The following is a 16,754-nucleotide window of genomic DNA, read 5'->3' as shown; positions in this document are numbered from 1 at the left end:
GTGAAAGTGTTCAAAATGCACCATGTGTCAACTTTGTGAAAGTGTTCAAAATGCACCATGTGTCAACTTTGTAAAAGTGTTCAATACACCATGTGTCAACTTTGTGAAAGTGTTGAGTACACCATGTGTCAACTTTGTGAAAGTGTCGAGTACACAATGTGTCAACTTTGTGAAAGAGAAAACATACACTCTCTTGAACATTATATTGTAGAATGTCCCATACTGACTGACTTTCGCCCTCCTGGGCTGAGGTATGCTGAACTCTGTAATTACTATATGAGTACTGGAACACTTGATGATATATTGGACTTGTACCCAAGAGTGACTATGTAATACATCTGTTATACAATGTATTGTACCTATACAATATATAATATATCTGTTATACAATGTGTTGTACCTATACAATATATAATATATCTGTTATACAATGTGTTGTACCTATACAATATATAATACATCTGTTATACAATGTGTTGTACCTATACAATATATAATATATCTGTTATACAATGTGTTGTACCTATACAATATATAATACATCTGTTATACAATGCATGTACCTATAACCTGAGCTTGTAAAAGCATCTTAATTACCTTCAGTGGTTAAGTGTTTAATATCACACTAGTTTCTATAGAAGCTAACTTACCCTGTCATAGTAGGAGAGGCATAGGTGTATGTATATATATATATATATATATATATATATATATATATATATATATATATATATATATATATATGGATATGTGTAGCTATATGTGAAATCTATATATGTGTGTGTATTTATATACAGAATATGTAGAAGCTGGTCAGAACTGCATTTCACCTTTGTAAACTCACATTAATGACGCAATATAAAAATACACATCAAACATTGTTTATGGAGGACAGACGTAAATCTGTGTAATTTATGTCTGTTGGTTAGATTAGCATTTTAAAAGCACTACAATCACCTTCTGTGGTTGATTGTTCACTGAAACACTGAACTATATGTTTAACACATCTCTCACCCTGTCCATGGAGGACAGAAGAAAATGTATGTATGCTGGTTAGCATTGTAAATGTCTGGCCACGTCTGTGGTAGAAAATAATAATAATAAAGAAAACTATATCAGAATGCAAGCAACACACACGGCTGGTAGGCTTCAGGGAGCGGTTGGGCTAGTATAGTGACAGTACCCTGACCCTAAGGGTAGGCTTAGGGCGGGCTGGGCCTAAGGCCTAGACTCTAGACCATTCCTGCATTAAACGACCCATCAGAGCAGTATGGAAATATAATACCAAATAGGAGTGATTTTTGGGAATAAAATATCATTGTTTCATGGAAATAATGATAGAAGAATTATGGTGACGCTCTATAGGACTGAATGAGACTCGGGGATACACAGACGGTCCTAGACAGTCGTGGAGAAGCCCTGGTGGACAAGGTCCTGTACAGAGCGAGACTATACCTGCCATTCGACGTCCATGGTGAGTGGTGGTGGTTGGGGTGGCCGCACTGACTGGTGTGGTCATACTCGGCCCCGGACCTGCAATTTACGTGGCCTCCCTCACCTAGCTGGAAGAGGGTGCTAAGCCACCCTGTGTCAACAAGAGCCACCTTCACATCTCTTGCTACAGTGACCTTGGCTCTCAGAGGTAAATCCGCGCAATACTGCGCAATATATTTACAAACAAAAATAGTACAGTCCGCCCCGGCCTAGTGTTCCCCGGCTTGCTGGCTTCTTTATGATGGTCGCTCCCTTGTATAGCGGCCACCTTACCTGGGGGACCACCGGGGCGTCTGGGGCCAGGACTGCGACACCTACAGGTCCCACGGGGGCCCAGGACCCCCACGGGGGCCCAGGACCCCCACGGGGGGCCCAGGACTCCCACAAGGGGCCCAGGACTCCCACCGGGGCCCAGGATTCCCACGGGAGCCCAGGACTCCCACGGGGGGCCCAGGACTCCCACAAGGGGCCCAGGACTCCCACCGGGGTCCAGGACTCCCACGGGAACCCAGGACTCCCACGGGGGCCCAGGACTCCCACCGGGGAGGCCAGGACTCCCACGGGGGCCCAGGAGTCTCACGGGGGGCCCAGGACTCCCACGGGGGCCCAGGAATCCCACGAGGGTCCCAGGACTCCCACAGGGGCCCAGGACTCCCACGAGGGGCCCAGTACTCCCACGAGGGGCCCAGGACTCCCACGGGGGGCCCAGGACTCCCACGGGGGGCCCAGGAGTCTCACGGGGGGCCCAGGACTCCCACGGGGGCCCAGGACTCCCACGGGGGGCCCAGGACTCCCACGGGGGCCCAGAACTCCCACGGGGGGCCCAGGACTCCCACGGGGGCCCAGGACTCCCACGGGGGGCCCAGGACTCCCACGAGGGGCCCAGGACTCCCACGAGGGGCCCAGGACTCCCACGGGGGGCCCAGGACTCCCACGGGGGCCCAGGACTCCCACGGGGGGCCCAGGACTCCCACGAGGGGCCCAGGACTCCCACCGGGGCTCAGAACTCCCACGGGGGGCCCAGGACTCCCACGGGGGGCCCAGGACTCCCACCGGGGGGCCCAGGACTCCCACGGGGGGCCCAGGACTCCCACGGGGGCCCCAGGGCCCAGGGATGACCCCCGGGGGCCCTGTCCTACGCATTACTCCTACTCATCCTCAGTGCTGTCATCTGTATTCCTGGAAATTCTCCAATCCGCATAACTGATTAGATGATTCGCCTGTGTTAGCTAACATACACATTTACAATGACTAGTATACACAGGTGTAGAGATATACTTCACATCCTTATGTAAAAAAAACAGCATTTGTTGTTGTTGTTAAAGATTCGCTACCTGGAACCATATTCTAAGTAGCACGGGCTATGGTGAGCCCGTGAAAGTCCAGCAGCTATATACCTGTCATATCAAAGACTATACCAACTAGCATATATCATGTGTGCCAAGAACGCACACTATAAGGCCACTAATAATATACGGTGAATTATTCCCCCCCCCCAAAACATTCCTTGTAAAAACAAAAAAAAAACAGATACGGTGGAGTGGTGTGACTGGCAAGGTTGTGTCTCGACCAATGGGAGCGCAGGAGCGGGCCGGGCCCTCGCCGCCTGGACCAATCAGCGCGCAGGACGGCGCCACACCTCTGCCACGTCACTCTTGGGAAAAACAAGAAATAGCCGATTATTTGATAAAATACATTATGATTAATTTATTATGTATATTTTTTATAATAAGTTATAATATAATGATGCATATTACAAATTTATTGCACCATTCTTTTAATATAGTTGTTATTATATTTAAATTTGTACTTAAAGAAGCCTCATATATTTAGAGAATTTACATTTGTTTTATTTTATTTATATATAGAAGAGTTGTTACATGGTTGTAAAGCCACCAGCACGCATAGTGTTCCAGGCAGGTCCATAATCCTAATTTTCCCCGGAATACGACCCGCCAAATCGTTTAACAACCAGGTCCCCAATCACTGCTGGGTGAATAGAGGCTACAGTTAAGGATTGGCGCCCAGTCAATCCTCCCAGGCCAAAGCACTCGCGAAGTGCGGGGCGAGTGTCTTACCACTGCGCCACGGGAACATTTACATGTTATGACAGTGTCAGACCACGGAGGAAGAATTGAAACAGGAATTTCCTAAAGTACTTTCGTATATTAATACATCTTCAGAAGGAATGTATATTAATACATCATTCCTTCTGAAGATGTATTAATATACGAAAGTACTTAAGGAAATTCCTGTTTCAATTCTTCCTCCGTGGTCTGACACTGTCACATTTTTCATCACGAGTTAATTTTCGTGATTTACGCACATTTATATGTTATTTTTAGTTCTATTTAGCTATTTGGGGCATATATATTTATAGATATACCCCATACCCATCCTGTGCCTAGTACCATATACCAATTCTGGACTCCATATACCCGTCCCGTGCCCAGTAGTGGGTTCTCTACCTATCCAACCCGTTCTCGCAAATTCGTAAAGTCAATATTGACTTATTAACTACGTGCATAGGTGATATACTAAACATAATAGATACCCTTAAAAAGCTTCATAGAAAACACCGACCTTACCTAACCTTGTTAGTATGTTAAGATAAGCATCTTATTGCTTCGTAATTACAATTATTACTTAACCTATACCTATAATAGGTTAAGTAACAATTGTAATTACGAAGCTATAAGATACTTATCTTAAGATACTAACAAGGTTAGGTAAGGTCGGTGTTTTCTATGAAGCTTTTTAAGGGCATCTATTATGTTTAGTATGTCACCTATGCACTTATTTAATAAGTCAATATTGACTTTACGAATTTGCGAGAACGGGTTGGGCACTATCATGTGGGTGGTAGTGGACCCCATGTCCGTCCTGTGAGTAGTATTATATGAGCCAGACCTCAGATCAAACTCATTACCATAAACAACAAACCAAGAAGTTAAACCACCCGGATAGTTATCTAAATATTCAACCCATCCTCCCAATTGACTCTACGGTTTAATACTAAGTACATTTCCTCACTGTTATATCTAGTTCATACAAAATGAGAAGAATTCCATACTTCACATTTTGGGCAATATTACATTATATTAACGTAACCAAACGTAATGGAACCTAACCTAAACACATCTTAACTTAGAGTAACCTTAACCTAACCATGCATAGAGAACAGATAATAACACTAATTACGTAGTCGTCGTGAATCCATTACTCTGAGCGAATTTCCTCCCCGGGGACTGGTGGTATTGTGCACCATACTCATCCTGTGAGTAGTATTGTGCACCATACCCATCCTGTGAGTAGTATTGTGCACCATACTCATCCTGTGAGTAGTATTGTGCACCATACTCATCCTGTGAGTAGTATTGTGCACCATACCCATCCTGTGAGTGGCAATGAACCCCCATAACTGTCCTGTGAAGGGTTAAAAATAGCCTAAGCATTTTTATGCCAAATAAAAGAAATAATTTCATGAACAATATAGATGCTTCCTCCTGTCAGAAATGTTGATGGTACAGAAGCACACAAGGATCTCCCTCACGGCCTAGTATTTCACTTTTTTCTTGAGATATATACAACTGTTACATTCTTGTACAGCCACTAGTACTCGTAGCGTTACGGGCAGGTCCCTGGAATACGATCCCCGCCGCGAAGAATCGTTGTTACAACCAAGTACACATTTTACTGTTGAGTTAAACAGAGGCTTCAGTTAAGGATTTGCGCCCAGTAAATCCTCCTCCCCGGCCAGGATACGAACCCATGACATAGCGCTCGCGGAACGCCAGGCGAGTGTCTTACCACTACACCACGGAGACTGGTAAAGAGACTTTTAACCCTACTTCCTTGAAGCCATCCAAGCATTCTTTCAAGCAGTAAAGCAGGGACATCATTGTTAGCTCAAGATGGAGTACATGTAATGTACATAATGTAAAGAGTGCTGCTGTTTGTATCCCAGCATGAGTGGTCCCCAGACACAGCTCTGAGCCTCTCTGTGAGCACACAGTCTGCTCTGAGCCACTCTGTACCTGGTTGATACCTGGCTGATGGGGTTCTGGGAGTTCTTCTACTCCCCAAGCCCGGCCCGAGGCCAGGCTCGACTTGTGAGAGTTTGGTCCACCAGGCTGTTGCCTGGAGCGGCCCGCAGGCCCACATACCCACCACAGCCCGGTTGGTCCGGCACTCCTTGGAGGAATAAATCTAGTTTCCTCTTGAAAATGTCCACGGTTGTTCCGGCAATATTTCTTATGCTTGCTGGGAGGACGTTGAACAACCGCGGACCTCTGATGTTTATACAGTGTTCTCTGATTGTGCCTATGGCACTTCTGCTCTTCACTGGTTCTATTCTACATTTTCTTCCATGTCGTTCACTCCAGTACGTTGTTATTTTACTGTGTAGATTTGGTACTTGGCCCTCCAGTATCTTCCAGGTGTATATTATTTGATATCTCTCTCGTCTCTGTGACCACACAGTCTGCTCTGAGCCACTCTGTGACCACACAGTCTGCTCTGAGCCACTCTGTGACCACACAGTCTGCTCTGAGCCACTCTGTGAGCACACAGTCTGCCCTGAGCCACTCTGTGACCACACAGTCTGCTCTGAGCCTCTCTGTGAGCACACAGTCTGCTCTGAGCCACTCTGTGACCACACAGTCTGCTCTGAGCCTCTCTGTGAACACACAGTCTGCTCTGAGCCTCTCTGTGACCACACAGTCTGCTCTGAGCCACTCTGTGAACACACAGTCTGCTCTGAGCCTCTCTGTGACCACACAGTCTGCTCTGAGCCACTCTGTGAGCACACAGTCTGCTCTGAGCCTCTCTGTGACCACACAGTCTGCTCTGAGCCTCTCTGTGACCACACAGTCTGCTCTGAGCCACTCTGTGAGCACACAGTCTGCTCTGAGCCACTCTGTGAGCACACAGTCTGCTCTGAGCAACTCTGTGACCACACAGTCTGCTCTGAGCCTCTCTGTGAGCACACAGTCTGCTCTGAGACTCTCTGCGAGCACACAGTCTGCTCTGAGCCTCTCTGTGAGCACACAGTCTGCTCTGAGCCACTCTGTGAGCACACAGTCTGCTCTGAGCCACTCTGTGACCACACTTTCTGCTCTGAGCCACTCTGTGAGCACACAGTCTGCTCTGAGCCACTCTGTGAGCACACAGTCTGCTCTGAGCCACTCTGTGAGCACACAGTCTACTCTGAGCCACTCTGTGAGCACACAGTCTGCTCTGAGCCACTCTGTGAGCACACAGTCTGCTCTGAGCCTCTCTGTGAGCACACAGTCTGCTCTGAGCCTCTCTGTGAGCACACAGTCTGCTCTGAGCCTCTCTGTGAGCACACAGTCTGCTCTGAGCCACTCTGTGAGCACACAGTCTGCTCTGAGCCACTCTGTGAGCACACAGTCTGCTCTGAGCCACTCTGTGAACACACAGTCTGCTCTGAGCCACTCTGTGAGCACACAGTCTGCTCTGAGCCACTCTGTGAGCACACAGTCTGCTCTGAGCCACTCTGTGAGCACACAGTCTGCTCTGAGCCTCTCTGTGAGCACACAGTGTGCTCTGAGCCACTCTGTGAGCACACAGTCTGCTCTGAGCCTCTCTGTGAGCACACAGTGTGCTCTGAGCCACTCTGTGAGCACACAGTCTGCTCTGAGCCACTCTGTGAGCACACAGTCAGATTCTTAGACTTTAAGATTCTCAGAGGAATTGATAGGGTAGATAAAGGCAGGCTATTTAACACAAGGGGCACACGCACTTGGAGACACAGGTGGAAACTGAGTGCCCAAATGAGCCACAGAGATATTAGAAAGAACTTTTTTAGTGTCAGAGTGGTTGACAAATGGAATGCATTAGGAAGTGATGTGGTGGAGGCTGACTCCATACACAGTTTCAAGTGTAGATATGATAGAGCCCAGTAGGCTCAGGAACCTGTACACCAGTTGATTGACAGTTGAGAGGCGGGACCAAAGAGCCAGAACTCAACCCCTGCAAGCACATCTAGGTGAGTACAGTCTGGTGGTAACACAGCCATACATGGGAACCTCAAGGCTCAGGATCTCTGTAGTGTAGCTGGGTTCGTTCTTGACTCACAGCAGGAAATCGCGGGTTCGAATCCCGGGGCGGGACAGAAATGATTGGGCACGTTTCCCATCACCTAATGCCTCTTTTTCACTTAGCAGTAAACAGGAACCCAGAAGATCATCACCGTCTTGAGGAGGGTGTGTAGTTTGACCTGGGGGGGGGGGGGGGGCATGTAGAAGGTGTTGAAGGACTACCTCAAGGTGAGGCAGGGGGCGCCCCGACCCCCGAGGACGAGGTGGGAGGGAGGCCTCACCACTCACACACCACGCTGGAGGCAGCGTGCAGGAACCCTCCAACATGGTGGAGGGTTTTACTTATTTATTTGTAAATGTGTAAATGTAAGACCCACACTGACGACGGATGGTTGGTAAGGGGAGGGGGGAGGGGGGGGGGGAGAGATAATGATCTGACCCAAGGTCACTAATTATTGACCCGGACACCTTGAGAGATGTGAGACATATTGACCCATCATGAGGCCAGACTCACATTGCTCACTTCAGTTATGTATGGTATGTAACTCAGTCCTATATGGTGGTGGTGGTGGTGGTGGTGGTGGTGGTGATAGTGGTGGTGGTGGTGGTGGTGATAGTGGTGGTGGTGGTGGTGGTGGTGGTGTTGGTGGTGGTGGTGGTGGTGGTGGTGGTGGTGGTGGTGGTGGTGGTGATAGTGGTGGTGGTGGTGGTGGTGGTGGTGTTGGTGGTGGTGGTGGTGGTGGTGGTGGTGGTGGTAGTGATAGTGGTGGTGATAGTGATAGTGGTGGTGGTGGTGATGGTGGTGGTGGTGGTAATGGTGGTGGTGGTGGTGGTGGTAGTGGTGGTGGTGGAAATGGTGGTGGTGGTGGTGGTGGTGGTGATAGTGATAGTGGTGGTGGTGGTGGTGATAGTGATAGTGGTGGTGGTGGTGGTGGTAGTGATAGTGGTGGTGATGGTGGTGGTAATGGTGGTAGTGGTGGTGGTAGTGTTGGCAGTGGTTGTGGGAAATTCCCAGGTTTTAATTTGTTTATTTAAATTATTTAACTTTAATTGGACTGTATGTTTAATTAATATTCATTTAGAAACTTCCTGTGCACACAACAATATGGCGGGCTAATCCAATAATGCTTCATCAACCTTTTAATAATATTCATTAACTTATAACCTCAACAATAACTAATTAATAACAGTCATAGGGTTAGTGATCTAACTAGATGGGGTTAAATGGAAACTGGAAGCTTAGCTTTAAAGCTGCTTTATTTAAGAGATGTCAGACGGATCTCTGGTGAACCAGATGGTGAACCAAGTGAATGGTGAGTCCCATGGCCTCGTGGGACGCAGCCTCGCGTCCACGTGAAACCTGTAAATCTGAGACGGCTGGACCCAGTTGTTGGTCACCACTCTGTGGAATTAATTACACTGTAGCTCATGCAACACTAATATTTCCCTGATAAAGTTCCATTAAAGAAATAACTTGTAAATTGATCTACACTCTGGTGTTCTAAATCCCCCTACGGTATAACAGGTTGGTTAATCTCTTATCTTGGTTATGTGGTCACTTTTACCTAATATCGAGTTATATACCGACCGGATACACTCTGTAGTGATGTGTGCAGCTGGCATCAAAGTCTAGGAGGTCTAATGCGACGGATGTTCCCAATACTCCACGATGATAACGGCTGTCTCTGGTGGGATCGGATGGAGAACGTGTAGAATCGTGTGTGTTTTCCTCGTGTGTGCCAGTAAATAAGTCACTTTGTTTACTGGGGAATGGACATACGCCCTTCCTTTTGGTAACTCTAATCTGTTCCTAATCTAAATAGCAAATGTTAATAAAATCAAAATGTTGCTTAGGTTTAGTAGGATAACATTCGTCAACACATGTTGCCGGCCGGCTGACGTGGCTGTCCGCCATCGACAGTAGCAAACTTTTGGCGTTTCGCTGGACGTGAATATTTTCAATAATTTTAATTTCCTAACACAAAGTGTTAGGAATTCCTAACACAGCAAGTTAGAACTTGCTGTGTTAGGAATTGGTAAAACAATATTGGCATAACGTATTTATCATATAATGCCGGTATTTAATACTTTGGGTATCGGAAATTTCCGACAGGGGCAGTTATGGTAGTAGAGGTAGTGGTGGTGGAAGTAGCAATAGTGGTAGTAGTGGGGGTAGTGGTGGTGATTGTAGTCGTGGTGGTGGTAGTTGTGGTAGTTGTAGTGGTGGTGGTAGTAGTGGTTGTGGTGGTGGCAGTGGTAGTGGTGGTGATAATGGTGGTGGTGGTGGTAGTGGTGGTGGTGTGTTACGGTATCGACACCATTGGAGTATGGCGTGGCGATTTCGGCGCCATCTATGAGTCAGCACCTCAGTTCCCCTGGTATTGGACGCTATGTGGACAACGCCATCTGTTGGTGGTGGCGTGGCAGCGATGAATGGCTCCAGTTTCCTGCCTTAGTTAGGAAGAGAGATCGCTGTGGATGACCTGTGGTGGATAGCTGTCACGATCAGCGCCATCTAGGTTGTGGCTACATAGCATAATGTCAACTCCCCGGTAAATGAGTGTTACCTCATGGTTTCCCCAGTATCATGTCCATCTCATTAACGATGTTTAATGTCCACAGAAGTGACGTGTGGAGGCAGTTGTACTGAGGAAGGCAGTTTACGTTGGGCAGTCCACGGACTCTTAGCTTGATCCTGAAAGAAGACTAAGTGAGCCGCCGTCGATCGAAGCAGTGTTAGCTGCTGGTATAGGCAGTGTTAGTGAAGATCGGCATAACCCAGGATTGGCTATTAAGAGTTAGTGATGTGCCTTAAGTGAAGTGCTGCTAGCCAGCTGCTAGAGGCTTCTGCCAGCTAGAGGCTAGCTACCCCTGTATGAGTTTGTTTGAGACACCCTTGTCAGCGTGTTACTGAAGTACTCTGCCTGTGAGTATCTGGAGAGCGAAAGGTGGGGTGTAGGGACATCTTCTTGAGGTTATCTTGAGATGATTTCGAGGCTTTAGTGTCCCCGTGGCCCGGTCCTCGACCAGGCCTCCACCCCCAGGAAACAGCCCGTGACAGCTGACTAACACCCAGGTACCTATTTTACTGCTAGGTAACAGGGGCATAGGATGAAAGAAACATTGCCCATTGTTTCTCGCCGGCGCCTGGGATCGAACCCAGGACCACAGGATCACAAGTCATGGTGATACTGTATGGGTGGACTGGCCCACGTAGAAGGTGAACTCGCCAGTGTTGCCCAGTACGAGTGGATAAGGTACTGGGACGTCGAAATCACTGGAGTTGACGAACACTGCAAACGTATTTGTGTCCTGCGTGAAAGTGACACTATTGTACATAAGTGTAGAAATAATCTATTTATAATATATATATATATTTTAATGGTGAAGGTGAATATATTAGTGAAAGGAATTGAGTATTGTTTACCCCTCCCCCCCCCTATTATTGCACTATACAGCCAGTTCTTGAAGGCTTACTACCGACTTGGGGTCGGATACTATAAAAGAGGTTATAACATCAAGAACCCCATTACTGGTTCATAGTGGCCGTAACATGGTGGTTGTGGTGGTAGTGATTGTAGCGGTAGTAATGGTGGTGGTAGTAGTGGTGGTGGTAGTGTGGTAGTAGTGGTGGAGGTAGTAGTTGTAATGCAATTGTAGTAGTGGTTCTAGTTTTAGTGTGGTTGTAGTGGTTTTGGTGGCAGTAATGGTGTTGGTGGTGGTGGTAGTGGTGGTGGTGGTAATAGTAGTGGTGGTAGGGAGGCTTGGCTAGTTCCTCTTCAAGATAAAAGTCATCGCTGTTGACGGAGCTGATAACCGGACCTAACGAGTGAGTAGCGCCTGAGGCTGTTTGCTTGCTTGCCTGCCTGCCTGCCTGCCTGCCTCCCTGACTGCCTGCCTGCCTGACTGCCTGCCTGACTGCCCGCCTGCCTGCCTCCCTACCTGCCTGCCTGCCTGCCTGCCTGACTGCCTCCCTGACTGCCTCCCTGACTGCCTGCCTGCCTGCCTGCCTGCCTGCCTGCCTCCCTGACTGCCTGCCTGCCTGACTGCCTGCCTGACTGCCCGCCTGACTGCCCGCCTGCCTGCCTCCCTGCCTGCCTGCCTGCCTGCCTGCCTGCCTGCCTGCCTGACTGCCTCCCTGACTGCCTGCCTGACTGCCTGCCTGCCTGACTGCCTGCCTGACTGCCTCCCTGACTGCCTGCCTGCCTGACTGCCTGACTGCCTGCCTGCCTGCCTGACTGCCTCCCTGCCTGCCTGCCTGCCTGCCTGCCTGCCTGCCTGCCTGCCTGCCTGCCTGCCTGCCTCCCTGCCTGCCTGCCTGCCTGCCTGCCTGCCTGACTGCCTGCCTGACTGCCTGCCTGACTGCCTGCCTGCCTGCCTGCCTGCCTGCCTGAATGCCTGCCTGCCTGCCTGCCTGACTGCCTCCCTGCCTGCCTGACTGCCTGCCTGCCTGTCTGCCTGCCTGCCTGAATGCCTGCCTGCCTGCCTGCCTGACTGCCTCCCTGCCTGCCTGCCTGCCTGCCTGACTGACTGCCTGCCTGCCTGACTGCCTGCCTGACTGCCTGCCTGCCTGCCTGACTGCCTGCCTGACTGCCTGCCTGCCTGCCTGACTGCCTCCCTGCCTGCCTGACTGCCTGCCTGTCTGCCTGCCTGCCTGCCTGCCTGCCTGCCTGCCTGCCTGCCTGACTGCCTGCCTGACTGCCTCCCTGCCTGCCTGCCTGCCTGCCTGCCTGCCTGCCTGACTGCCTGCCTGCCTGCCTGCCTGACTGCCTGCCTGACTGCCTGCCTGACTGCCTGCCTGACTGCCTGCCTGCCTGACTGCCTGCCTGCCTGACTGCCTGCCTGCCTGACTGCCTGCCTGCCTGCCTGCCTGACTGACTGCCTGCCTGACTGCCTGCCTGCCTGCCTGCCTGCCTGACTGCCTGCCTGCCTGACTGCCTGCCTGCCTGCCTGACTGCCTGCCTGACTGCCTGCCTGCCTGACTGCCTGCCTGCCTGCCTGACTGCCTGACTGCCTGCCTGCCTGCCTGACTGCCTCCCTGCCTGCCTGACTGCCTGCCTGCCTGCCTGCCTGCCTGCCTGACTGCCTGCCTGACTGCCTGCCTGCCTGCCTGACTGCCTGCCTGCCTGACTGCCTGCCTGCCTGACTGCCTGACTGCCTGCCTGACTGCCTGCCTGCCTGCCTGACTGCCTGCCTGCCTGACTGCCTGACTGCCTGCCTGACTGCCTGACTGCCTGCCTGCCTGCCTGACTGCCTGCCTGCCTGACTGCCTGCCTGACTGCCTGCCTGCCTGCCTGCCTGCCTGCCTGACTGCCTGCCTGCCTGACTGCCTGACTGCCTGCCTGACTGCCTGCCTGCCTGCTTGCCTGCCTCCCTGCCTCCCTTCCTGACTGACTGCCTCCCTGCCTGACTGCCTGCCTCCCTGACTGATTGCATGACTGCTTGCCTGCCTCCCTGACTGCTTGCCTGCCTGCTTGCCTGCCTCCCCTGACTGCTTGCCTGCCTCCCTGACTGATTGTATGACTGCTTGCCTGCTTGCTTGACTGCTTGCCTGCCTGAGTGCTTGCCTGCGTTCCAACATGATTGCTTGCCTACATGACTTACCTCTTGCCTGTCACCCTTTTTGTATATTGGGACTACATTAGCTGTCTTCCATCTTTCCGGAAGGTCTCCTGTTTCCAGTGACCAGTTATACACCATAGAGAGTGGCACACTTAGTGCTTCTGCACCTTCTTTTAGTCTCCACGGAGAGATTGTCAGGCCCAACAGCCTTTGTCACTTTCAGTTCCATCAGTCTCCTTTCGACCTCATTTTTTTATTTATATATTTATTTACAAGAGTTGTTACATTCTTGTACAGCCACTAGCACGCGTAGCGTTTCGGGCAGGTCCTTAATCCTATGGTCCCTGGAATACGACCCGCCGGGCAGGTCCTTAATCCTATGGTCCCTGGAATACGACCCGCCAAATCGTTTTACAACTAGGTACCCATTTTACAGTTGGGTAAACAGAGGCTACAGTTAAGGACAAGGCGCTCGCGAAACGCCAGGCGAGTGTCTTACCACTACGCCACTGGTACTGCTTATCACTGGTGAGGTGAAAATCCTCCAAGGTTGCTTGGTTTGCCTCCTCCTCATTTAGTGCAGGGGCTTCTCCTTGTTCTATTGTGAAGACCTGGAAACTCGACAAGAGTTCTTCACACACCTCTTTATCGTTCTCTGTGTATCTGTTCTCCCGTTTTCTCAGTTTCATCACTTGTTCCTTCACTGCTGTTTTTCTCCTGATGTGGCTGTGGAGCAGCTTTGGTTGGGTCTTGGCTTTACACGCGAGGTCATTTTCATAATGTCTCTCTGCTTCCCTCCTCACTCTTGATGTACTCATTTCTGGCCCTCTGGTATCTCTCCCTGCTCTCTGGTGTTCTGTTATTTCTGTAGTTTCTCCATGTTCTTGTACTGAATTGCTTCGCTACCTTACATTCCTGGTTGAACCACGGATTCTTCTCTTGCTTTTCATTTTCTCCTTTTGGCCCAGGATAAACAGCCCAAATAGCAGTGGATGGGGACCTGGTTGTTAAACGATTTGGCGGGTCGATCGTATTCTGGGGGAAATTAGAATTTAGGACCTGTCCTAAACGCTATGCGCGCTAGTGACTGGACAAGAATGTAACAACTCTTGTATATGTAAATAAATGTATATGTAAATAAATAAATATATAAATGAATTAAGTCGCTGTGCTTGGGGCTCTACTACCCAAAATCATTTACGTCCTCTAATTACTCAACACAAAGCTGCTATTAGGACAATATCCAACTCTGGCCCCAGACATCACTCGGTACCCTTACTCAAATCTCTGAATATGTTAGACATTAAGTCACTGCACATTCTCTCATGTGTATTATACATATATAAAACGCTGAACTGTAATGCCAATCCTGACCTCAAAAGCTTCATTGAAGGTTGTAACAGAACCCATGAGCACCACACCAGAAATAAATACAGTTTTGATATTCCAAGAGTACGACTTAATCAAACCAGAAATGCTCTGCAAATCAAGGGACCCAGAATGTGGAATGACCTTCCCAACCATGTTAAAGACTGTACCTCTCTCAACCAGTTTAAGATAAAAACTAAACACTACCTAATAAATTCCCTGTAACCCTCCTTACCCCTATATTGTCAACCCATGTATGTTAATTTAAAACAACGCTGTTTGTCGACCTAATTGTAATTGTGCTGTTTTTCTGTCATGTTCCCCTTTTTTTTATTTGTTTATTTTCTCAACACATTTTATACTTTAATCTCAATTGGTATTAAGTTTTAGTCTTTAGTGTTTTTCCTGCCCGAAACGCTTTGCGTAATAGTGGCTTTAGGCATTGTATGTACTAGCTCTATCTATAAACCTACCAATTTTTGTATCACCCCTTGTATGTATGTACTTTACCTGAATAAACATTTGAATTTGAATTTAAAAAAAAAATTAAAAAAAAAAAAATATCAAAATGAAATAGTCTGCCATAACATAAATACGTTCTCTGTTATTTTCAATTTGAACACTATTAAAGAAAATGATATTTCACGGTTAACTAATGCAGAAAAATATGCTTTCTATAAAGAAAGAAAATCTACATTTCCTCCTTTACACATGTAATATGGTACCAGACGTACACAAATACTTTTATGACCTAGGTATACTGTATAGACAATTGGCAAGAGACATGCAGATAATTCAACAAAAAATTACAGTCTTGGTGCAAAATTCTTATATCTCTCAAGAATATCATCAACCTTTCCGTTGTTTACGCTAGAGTGTGTTCATATACGTTAGGCCTACATTAAGGGGTCGTATTCCAGGGGAACATAGGATTAAGGACTTGCCCGAACCGCTGTGCGTGCTGGTGGCTGAACAAGACTGTAACAACTCTTGTATACATAAATAATAATAACCGATAACATAGAAAGCATAATGTTTATCTCTCAGAATGTTTGGTAATATGTTTATTGTTTGTGATGTGTTTATATGTGTGTATTAACACGTTGTACTGAACGGGGTGAGAATAGCTTGAGCTACCTCATCCTTTGTGTGTATTTTACCTCAATAAACTTATTTCAATTTCAACTCTGGCGTAAAATTGTCGTACTAGAAAATGGAAGCGGCTCCCGAAATTAGCATACTGTCCCGTTTTCTGTTTTGGGTCCTCTGGTAGGTTAGGATAAGGGCACTTTTGTACGACATTTTCTTGACGTTGGGGACTCTGGCGAGGACGGGCTGGGCAGGGAGCCCACACTGACTCTGCCTCAGATGTTTGGGGAAAATGTTGTCTCAGTCATGGTGATCTTAGTTTCATTACCTTACATTTACTGGGAATGAACTTTAGACGCCATTTGTTGGACCATTCTTTCAGTTTGTCTAGGTCATCTTGTAGCCTCATACTATCTTCCTCTGTCTTAATCCTCCTCATAATCTATGGATCATCGGCAAACATTGAGAGAAAAGATTCTATACCCTCTGGGAGATCATTTACATATATCAGAAACAGTATAGGTCCAAGGACGGACCCCTGCGGGACTCCACTAGTGACACCTCGACAATCTGAGACCTCACCCCTCACAGTGACTCGCAGTCTTCTGTTGCTTAGGTACTCCTTTATCCAACGGAGTACCTTCCCTTTCACGCCTGCCTGCATCTCCAGTTTATGCGGGAGCCGGTCGGCCGAGCGAGGGAGCCGGTCGGCCGAGCGGACAGCACGCTGGACTTGTGATCCTGTGGTCCTGGGTTCGATCCCAGGCGCCGGCGAGAAACAATGGGCAGAGTTTCTTTCACCCTATGCCCCTGTTACCTAGCAGTAAAATAGGTACCTGGGTGTTAGTCAGCTGTCACGGGCTGCTTCCTGGGGGTGGAGGCCTGGTCGAGGACCGGGCCGCGGGGACACTAAAGCCCCGAAATCATCTCAAGGTAATCTCAAGGTAACCAGTCTCTTATGTGGTACTGTGTCAAAGACTTTCTGGCAATCCAAAAATATGCATTCTGCCCACCCCTCTCTTTCTTGCCTGATTTTTGTTGCCTGGTCGTAGAATTAAATCAATCCCGTGAGGCCTAATCGGCCATCCCTGAACCCATGCTGATGTTTTGATACAAAGTTCTTTCGCTCCAGATGTTCCACTAGTTTTTTTCGCACAATCTTCTCCAGCACTTTGCATG

At 48.5% G+C, this 16,754-nt stretch overlaps 2 protein-coding genes across 3 annotated transcripts in view; one reads left to right on the top strand and one right to left on the bottom strand.

The window, feature by feature from the left end:
• Hn (phenylalanine hydroxylase) overlaps nt 1–1,602 on the bottom strand; it is a 65,675-nt gene extending 64,073 nt beyond the window's left edge. The window contains exon 1 of one of the 2 annotated variants that reach the window (XM_069301977.1): nt 1,456–1,602. In XM_069301977.1, coding sequence (XP_069158078.1) covers nt 1,456–1,473 — 18 coding nt within the window. In that variant the 5' untranslated portion in view covers nt 1,474–1,602. The remainder of the gene's footprint in view (nt 1–1,455) is intronic. The other variant, XM_069301978.1, reaches the window with a different exon arrangement.
• A 3,407-nt stretch (nt 1,603–5,009) lies between these two features.
• On the top strand, nt 5,010–7,188 carry LOC138350857 (serine-rich adhesin for platelets-like). The gene is made up of 2 exons (XM_069302300.1): nt 5,010–5,018; nt 5,977–7,188. Exons 1-2 carry the CDS (start codon nt 5,010–5,012, stop codon nt 7,186–7,188), a joined length of 1,221 nt encoding a protein of 406 aa, XP_069158401.1.
• The last annotated feature ends 9,566 nt before the right edge of the window (nt 7,189–16,754 follow it).

The sequence above is a fragment of the Procambarus clarkii genome, chromosome 47 (assembly GCF_040958095.1).
Source record: "Procambarus clarkii isolate CNS0578487 chromosome 47, FALCON_Pclarkii_2.0, whole genome shotgun sequence".
NCBI classification, from domain to species: domain Eukaryota; kingdom Metazoa; phylum Arthropoda; class Malacostraca; order Decapoda; family Cambaridae; genus Procambarus; species Procambarus clarkii.
Note: the sequence above shows the minus strand (reverse complement) of the source record. Positions and strands in the feature narration are given on the sequence as shown.